The 8,893-nt window shown below is 42.0% G+C and overlaps 1 protein-coding gene across 1 annotated transcript in view; it reads right to left on the bottom strand.

Moving 5' to 3' along the window:
- The window catches only part of ALKBH1 (alkB, alkylation repair homolog 1 (E. coli)), a 26,723-nt gene extending 17,871 nt beyond the window's left edge, over positions 1 to 8,852 (bottom strand). Inside the window, exons 1-2 of the mRNA XM_006884769.1 lie at positions 8,676 to 8,852; positions 6,521 to 6,629 (exon numbers count right to left, since the gene is read on the bottom strand). Of these exons, the coding sequence (XP_006884831.1) occupies positions 6,521 to 6,629; positions 8,676 to 8,852 (286 nt within the window). The remainder of the gene's footprint in view (positions 1 to 6,520; positions 6,630 to 8,675) is intronic.
- Between the last annotated feature and the right edge of the window lie 41 nt (positions 8,853 to 8,893).

The following is an 8,893-nucleotide window of genomic DNA, read 5'->3' as shown; positions in this document are numbered from 1 at the left end:
TCTGTATCTGCCAATTCCTTTCTATATAATGACTCAGTATATTCTTTCCATCTTCTTTTAATACTTCCTGGATCATTTAATATTCTGCCCAAACCATCCTTGATTACAGCAACTCTAGGTTTGAATCTGTTCTTCAGTTCAAGTCCATTATCAAAGACTGCAAATGGCCGATAAAGAAAATCCTTGATGATACAGGCTAAGAAACCGGGCAGCCAGAGACACTGGCCCGTTTCAACCTAAGACAGGCGCCCCGCCGTAGCTGCTGGGTTAGCCCATGACGGGTAAGATCAGTAGGTCCGGTGTCCAACCTAAGACAGGCGCCGGTTTCATACATGGTCCAACAGGAGAGCACCAAAGGTAATCCTGTTGCGCTTTTGCAGTCTTCAAATAATTATTGAAAACAGGGAGGATCTGTTGGGGGCTGCTAGTTCAACCTAGCTGAAGCCATTTTGTAATTCTCTAAGGACATGTTTGGACATGTTGCCCTGGGAGGATAGGTTTCAGTTTTTACCCCACCCTGGGAGGATAGGTTTCGGGAAACGCCCTGCTAAGTTTCTGTTAACCAGATAACTTTCAGATTACTAGAAATGACATGATGCTATTCTCCCCCACTGCGTACTTCTCCTCCCCCCATTGTGCTCCTGTATATAAGCTGTGAATGCTTTCAATAAAATTGAGACTTGATTGGAATTTCAACTTGTCTCCGCGCTTCTGTGCCTCCTGTCCCCCCCATTCTTGTTCTTCCCCTCCTAGGGTCACTGTTAAAGATCCCTGCGGGCGGGGGCAATTTCTTTAAATTATCCAAATCAAGTACTATAAATTAAAACTGCCAAAAGTTGCCCCCTCAATTTTTTTTCTGGGTGTTCCATTTACAAAGTCATCCAAGGCTCTTTATTTCATGCACTTCAGGAAAGAATATCCACCTGACACTAAATTTAACATATATAATATGTAAATTTAACATGTTTCGCATTGACCCTTCTCTGTTGGCCACCATCATGTGAAATGGAACTCTGAGAATGACATGTCCCTCCTCCAGCTGTTAAAATCTGTCACTAGCAGGGACTTTAATGGAAGACTGGAGGGCAGAATGTGGCTCTGCTTGCTTTTATAAAGCACCAGAACCACTCAATGTGTCTATTACTCTATGGGGCTGCTCCTTCAAGCTTCTAAAATTTATTAACTCTAAACTTTTCCACCCTCATTCCCCACTCTAGTCCTAGAAGTGGTAGCTGCTTCCTGTCAGTCATGAGTGCAATCTCTCAAAGTTCTCTCTTAGCTTTTCAGTTTTCTGATAGCTGGCTAACAAGTCTTTAATCCTTCATTATTAAATTATCCCAGGTGAAATAACTGGTATGATTCCTGCCTCCTGACTGTTATACAAGGGAAGAAAGTATATGCTTCTTAGTACCGTACAATGCAACAGTCTGTATGTTGAAAAGATTTTTGTGACTTTGAAAATAACCTAACTTCATTTTTCCTCTTCTGTAAAAGAGGAAGCGTTAGTTTTAACTAGACGTTTGTGCATACTAAGTATTGACTCATTCTTGAAACACTGATCATACACCATTTTATTAGGCACCTTCTTAGGAGTTAAGGATAAAGAAAAACTTTGTCTTCAATAAAGAACTAAGAGAGCAGAGCAGCATGTATGTGTGTGTGTATATATATCTATGGACAGATGTGTGTGTATACACTCTCTTGAGAGAATTATGGAAGGAAAGGAAACAAAGATTGAAGAGCAATCACAGGAAAAGAAACAATTATAAGGGATCTTAAGGAATTATGGAACAACACATTACAAGGCCGACACTGGAAAACCTTTGCAAGCTCACAGATTCTGGATACAGAACCAGGAGAGAATGAGTTGAAAACAGAAGGGAAGAAATGAACAAAGCAATGTCTCAAAAGCCTGGAAAAGGAGATGGGTCAAGAGGAAGAAAAGAAATTCCTCTTCAAGAATGGAGGACATAAAGACAGTTGTTTGGTGGGGGCCATGGAAGTAGAAGGGAATAAATTTACCAATTAGACAGCAAAGCCATTTACTCAAGAAAAGAGGGGGCAAAGTCTTGAAGAACAGACTTAATGAAATTCTACTACTGTGTAATTAACACAGTATACGTATATGTAGCCACTATACATTAATATACCATCCCCTCCAATCCTCTAAATATTAAAAGCTGACGAACAGACTAAGTTCATGGGTTCTTGAGTTAAATGCTGGCTATTATCTGAAGGTCTTCAAATCCTGGCTGAAAGTTAAGACTTAGTCTAGAGTGGAGACAAGCAAGCATTTTCTATAAAGGCCTAGACTGTGTGAGTCTTGTAGATTTGATGAACTCCATGGTCCCTTGCATACCGCCACAGCAACACACAAGCAGCCGTCCATAGTGAGCAAAGAGGCACAGCTGTATTCCAATACCATATAAAAGTATACCTTATTTTAATGTAGACAAAACCAAAACCAAACCTCTACCTCATTATTATTTAAAAAAAAAAAATCACTCCTCTCTGCTAGCCCAATCTGCCACCAGCTCCACAGGAGAATAAGTGATTTTCAGCCTCCACTGGGATCAGTATGAGTCAAGTTTAAAGTCAGTTCTGACTTGACAGCAGTGAGAGTGACTGAGCCCAAGCTTGAAAAATGATGGTATTTGTTATAGGACAACCATTAAGTAATAAAACCTGTCCTTCCCTTTAATACTCATTGATTCAGACAACCTCAGTAATCCCTGATCAGTTTTACTGTTCTTGATAAGCATCTGTATTTGCATTTAGGTTTATTAAAAACCTACTCTCACTGGTATCATTGCTGTCAGATAGATCCTGGCTGAAAGTCAATATCTGAAGAATGTCTATTTATGCTTTACTGACTATGCAAAGGCATTTGACTGTGTGGATCATAACAAGTTGAGGCTAACATTGAGAGGAAATGAGAATCCTAAAATGCTTAATTGTGCTCATGTGAAACCTATACCTAGCTAGGCTCAGAGGCTTTTGTGCGAACAGAGCAAGGGTTTAAAATTAAGAAGGGAGTGCGTCAGGGTTGTATTCTCTTTCCATACCTACTCAATCTGTATGCTGAACAAATGATTCAAGAAGCTGGTCTCTCTCTATGAAAAGAAATGTGGCATCAGGATCAGAGGGAGACTCATCAAGAACCTGTGTTATGCAGATGATACAACCTTGCTTGCTGATAGTGAGGACTGAAACCACTTGTCACAGAAGATCAAAGAATACATCATTCGATACAGACTGCATCTCATTACCAAGAAAACAAAGATACTTAGCACTAGACAGATACCTACCATCATGACAGATGGTGAAAAGACTGAAACTCAACAACGTCATCTTACTTGGATCCACAATTAACACCCTTGGTCCCAGCAGTCAGGAAATCAAGAAATGTACTGCACTGGAAAAGTTGTCTGTAGTTAAGAGACCTCTCCAAATTACTGAGGAATAAGGATATTAGTTTTAGGACTAAGGTGTTTCTCAAGATCCTAGTTAGTAGGTACAGTAAGAGTATGAACCCAGGCTGACAGGCATGAAAATCCATGTTTGAATTGTTAGTCTGTACTGCTTTCTCCCACCTTCCTGTAAGTGATTTCTCAAATACTTGCTTCCATCATGTTCCCCTGCCCTGCAGTGCAAGGAATTACTTGTGACTTCTTCTAGCCACTGTCTTTGTAACTCTCATTATCATCTGCTTTGTTGTTGTTTAGTGCCGTAAAGGTGAGTCTGCAGCCCATCAAGGGGACTAGAAAGCTTGTTAATAATGTAAATAAGGAAAATGACACCTTTTAGGTGGGACCATGCAAATCAACAATGTAGAACACTAACGTGGGGATTAGTTGGTTTTGCCGTCATACCAGACTTAAAGTGAGCCATATTAGGAGGCAGAAAATGGGATTTGATTCCTTCAAGAAAATCAGCCAGAGTATGCAGAATATCCCATGGACCTGAGGTACCTACACAAAGCAGAGATGGAAAGCTCTAACACTGGAGAGACAGTGTAAGACCAAGAGAGCAATGAGATGGCAGGAAGCAAGTTGGGGCAGTAGGGTAGCAGAAACCAATGTGAGACAGAGCTGTGGACTCCTGGTTCACAGAGAGAAAGTTGAGTGCTTGCTGGTGGAGTGTCTGTCTTCAGGGACTTTCTAGGAGCTAGGTTTGCTGACCCACGGAGCTGGAACTGAGTGCCTTTGAGTCTAGGCTTGGTGGCAACATGGGGTGCTGCTGGGACTGTAACTGACTCTATGAACAGATCTGAGCCTTGCCTTAACTTGTGTCACCTTCATGACCTCTGATACACTCTAGCTCATTGTTCCAATCAATGTCTCAATCCATCTTGTTTTTCTCTTTTGCTGCCTCGACCCCTTTCCTATCATGGGATTGGTCCTTCTGATGATAACATGTCTAAAGTATGTGAGACTAAGTTTCACTATCCTTGCCTCTAAAGAGCACCCTGGTTGCACTTCCTTCATGGATAGAACTGTTTATTCTTTGGCAGTCCATAGTATGTAACATAATTCAAAGGTACTGATTTTTCTTCAATCATCCTTATTCACTATTAAACATTCAGATATACAGGAAAAATATGAAAATACCCTGGTTTGGATCAAGCACACCTTAGTCTTTTACCCTGAAATGACTGCTCTTTAGCACTTTGGAGATGACCTTGACAGCATGTTCCCAGTGGAACATGTCTTTTGATTTCTTGACTGCTGCTACCATGAGTGTTTAATGAGGGTCCAAGTAAAACAAAACCACTGACAACTTCAATCTTTTCTCCATCTATTAGGATATTGTACATCAGCCTATTGATGAGGAATTTTGTTTTCTTAATGTTGAGATGTAATCCATATTGAAGGCTGTAATTTTTTCCCTTCAATAAGTGCTTCAAAGATTCACATTCCCCAACCCATGTTGTGTCATGTGTCATTTGTATAAGTAAGGTTGCTGAGAGTTGGAAGAGCTAAAGGAGTTTTTGCTTAGAGGCAAGGAAGGTGAAACCTCATCTCACATATTTTGGACATGATGTCTGGAGGGGCCAGTCCTTGGAAAGGATATCATGCTGAGAAAGGTAGAGGGTTGGCAAGAGAGGAATACTATTAACAAGATGGACTGGCAGAGTGACTGGAACAATGTGCTTGAACATATCAGAGATTGTAAGGAAGACAGGACAAGGTTTAGATCTTTTGTTCACAGCTAACAATAGAGTTTCTTAATACTTGCTGGTAGAGGTTGAGGGTCAGAGAGAGGGCTATCTTTTGGTACCTCTAAACTGTCCTGGGTGAAAAACTATATTCTGAATTGTTTATGAACTGAACTGTAATCTGTTACTACCCTAATAAACCCCCAAATTTTGAGTACTGTGAGTTCTCTGGGGCCATCTCAACACATTGCTAGCAAGGAAGCAGTGAGTGGCATCAAAAGGATGGCTGGAGTCAGAATGGGTAGAAAAGGTGAGAGCGCAGTGGGTGGTACATCTGACCTCACACAAATCAACTGTGGACTGCTGTAGCTTGGGAGTCTTTTTCCTCTTGTTATTTGTAGTTACTGGAAGTCAGAAGCTGCCATACTTCTGTCCAAACTGTTTTCACATCCTCCCCAAGTCTTCCCTTTCCCAGATTAAGTTTCTATTTTCTCTGCTTTCTAGATAGATTATCTTCTTGCTTGCTCTCTTAAGGCAGGCTGTAGTATATTAAAGTCCTTTCAGAATAAATAGAACACAGAAGAGAGAATCCTTTTGACCAAATCAGAGTAAGGGAAGAATATCATTGCCTGTGTTTGAAATATTATTATGTCTACTACAGTGGAAAGAAATCTCTAATTAGTAAGTCACATGATGTGGGTAAAGTGTCAGAAAAACCTCAAAAAGCAAGTACATCAATTTGAGCATTACAAAATTAGAATTAGGATGGTAACTTCGGTACAGTCTGAAAAGCAACAAAAATACAGAACTTCACCCTATATAATTGACTATGACTTTTTTTTTTTTAAAAACCACTTTGTTTTCAATTTCATTTTTTTTACTCTGACTTTTGACCCCATAATCATACTTCTCTTTTCAGTTTCAGTTTGGATAACACTAATTTTAAGTTGTTAAACCATCTGGGAAGCCAGGGAGTGTACAGAGTGGCAATTATGGATTATTCTGTCCTTCAAAGTGGTTCTTTTGCCACAGTAGGTAGTCAGGACTGTGGCAGGGAGCCCAGAATAAATGTCCTCTTGATTTGTATCTGATGTTTCACTTTCTGCCATATAAGGTTAGGTACTGCTGATTTTTGTTCTATTCTTTGGGAAAGACAAGTCAATGTCTCATAAACGGAAACCTTGGATAAGGCAGAATTTAGGATGAATTTATGAGTAGAACATTTATAACCGTTCAGTTTCACATTTATGAGAGTTCAATTTCCTCCTTTGTCTATTTATGCTTGCTTACAACTTCTCTTGGAAAATTGACAAATGATTCCTGCATGATGATTTCACCTTCTTTGCGGTCGGACAGACTCACCAGGATAGCCTTCTAGGCCATAGGCTCGCCACTTGCTGACAGGCTGAAGTCCTGCTCTACGTGCATCGTGTTCATTGACTGAGGACACATTAAGCGGAGATCTGACCACCTGCCAGGAGAGAAACAGAAGTCAGAGGCCTCAAGCCATTTAACAGATCAACTCCCGCCTCCAAAGATGTTTCTGGTTCAGGGCAAAGCAAGGAGTCAGAAGCCCTGGGGCCTAGTTTCCACTTCACCACATTATATTTAGGATCTCAGACGAGTCACTTGAACTCTCAGAATCTTTTTCCTGTCACCTCAATACTAATAACATGAGGGAACAACATAAAATTAAGAAAGGTGGTGAAGAGAAAACCTGTAGCATACAATTAAGTAGGCTGATTTGGACCTTCAAAAGTACTTATCCCCTGATAGCATACATTTGTCATTTTTTATAAGACTCTCAGCTATGGAAGATGTTTGGTTTATCGAAATACCTTGAATAGCAAGGCTATTTAATTTGGTTAGGATTAATAACTGCTTCAGAGAAACGTAAATACAGTCAGCATTTAGATAACAAAGCTATGAAGAACAAGAAGCAGGGGACAAGTGAGAGAATGCAAATAGTACTCTAACAAGACAGCAAAAAGATTCCGATAAAATGCTAAGAATCTTGCAGAAAGCATGATCCTTGCTTTCTTTTAGAAGAAAAGTCAAACTGAAGCGTGGAAATTTTATTTTTGTTATTTAGAAATGAAGTATTTCTGGGTCTGATGAGCTTTTCTTTACAAATAACAGTAGCTCATAAACGACTCATTAAATTCGTTAAGGGACTCAACATGGTCACTAAATGACACTAAAAAACCCCCAAACCGTATTCTTCTATGAATAAACTTAGGATCTGTGTTTCTTTAGAAGATTTAAAAACAACAACAACAACAACAAACCGTTCTCTTGCAAAAGGGCATTCTGCTCACCCAAAAGTGGCACCTCTGTGGCGGTCTGAATTCCTTGGGAGAAAGATGGGCCACCTCCTCTACAGTGACTTACAGCCTCCTGAAAACTCACTGGCAGGTCAGCTATTGGTCTATTTCAACTTTCAGCCTATCAACATTTCCAAATATGTAGAATTCCACTTAAAACCAAGGGGCTGATGTACTAAAACCAAACCTGCTGCCTTGCCACCCAGATTCTGACACAAGGTAATCCCATGCGTTTCACAAATCTGTGCTCCATGGGGTTTTCAGTGGCTGCAATCCCTAGGTGATGAGAAAGGTCAACAGTTCAATCTATGCAGAGTGCCTTGAGATGAAGGCCTGATGCTCTGCCTCTCAAAGGTCACACAACCATGAAAACCTGGGGTGCTTTAAGTTCTACTCTCAAACAAGTGGGGCCTCCACGCATCAGAATCAACTCTTTGTGTAACACGTAAGTGAAGCGGATCCCTGGGTAGATTCCAAGTTCCAATCGTTCAGCAGTTGTTAAGTTTTGCGGACTCACAACCATCCTATACGAACAAGTGACACTAAGCCACCCTTCACCACATCTGCCATCCAGCACTGCAGCAACTCTTGTGCCACCCAGCTCAGCAAGGGCTCCTGAGCTAAACGGAACAACCCCCCTGAGCTTTAAGAGATTTTCGTTGTCTCTTCCCTCGCCAGTTACGTTGGTTAACTGCTCTCCCCGCGAGTCCTGCAACAGCAACTTCGCAATATGTTCCTTCTGATCTTGAGTCCGAGTTTTCATGTGCTCAAAGCATATTCTCCTTGCTGAATGTTTAACGTGTTTTAAGGTTCACGGAAGGCGCAAAGGGTTTTATGGACAGGTGCTTGGCTGACAGCATCGGAAGCGAGTTCCGAGATGATTCGGGCTGTTTCCCCCCCAAAGCTGCGGGAGACTATTCCAAAGTCTGAGATACCGTCTTACGACATTCTGCACAAGTGAAGTAGGGCTGTACACGAAAAGAATAAATACCAGTCCTAAACCATTTTCTGACCCAGGCTGTCAGTGGTCATGACCGCCTGGACAAACGCGTGGCACCCGGGAAAGCGTGACGATGAGGAAGCAGAGAAAGTCCGGGAGCGCGGGGCGAGCTCGACCGACAATTGGTCTGGGAGTGAACGGGAACGAGGAAGGCGAAACCCCTCGGAGGCGCGCGCCGCTGCCCACCCCGTACCTTGTGGGCAGCTGAGCCCCGGGCAGTGTGAGCCGCCGAGAAGTCGATGACACCTCCCAGGTCCGCGCTCCAGGGACGGCTTTGTCGGTAGAAGCGAAAAAGTTTCCTAAAGGCATCCTCCCCCGGCTCGACTGCCAGCGCCGCCGCAGAACCCACGACGGCCGCCATCTTCCCCATCTCGCGGCCTGACCTTGCTAACCCGGAAGCGGAAACCCAGG

Source organism: Elephantulus edwardii, unplaced genomic scaffold (assembly GCF_000299155.1).
Source record: "Elephantulus edwardii isolate Elephantulus edwardi_28Jun2011 unplaced genomic scaffold, EleEdw1.0 scaffold00037, whole genome shotgun sequence".
Taxonomy (NCBI): domain Eukaryota; kingdom Metazoa; phylum Chordata; class Mammalia; order Macroscelidea; family Macroscelididae; genus Elephantulus; species Elephantulus edwardii.
This window is presented reverse-complemented; position numbering and strand designations above follow the sequence as displayed.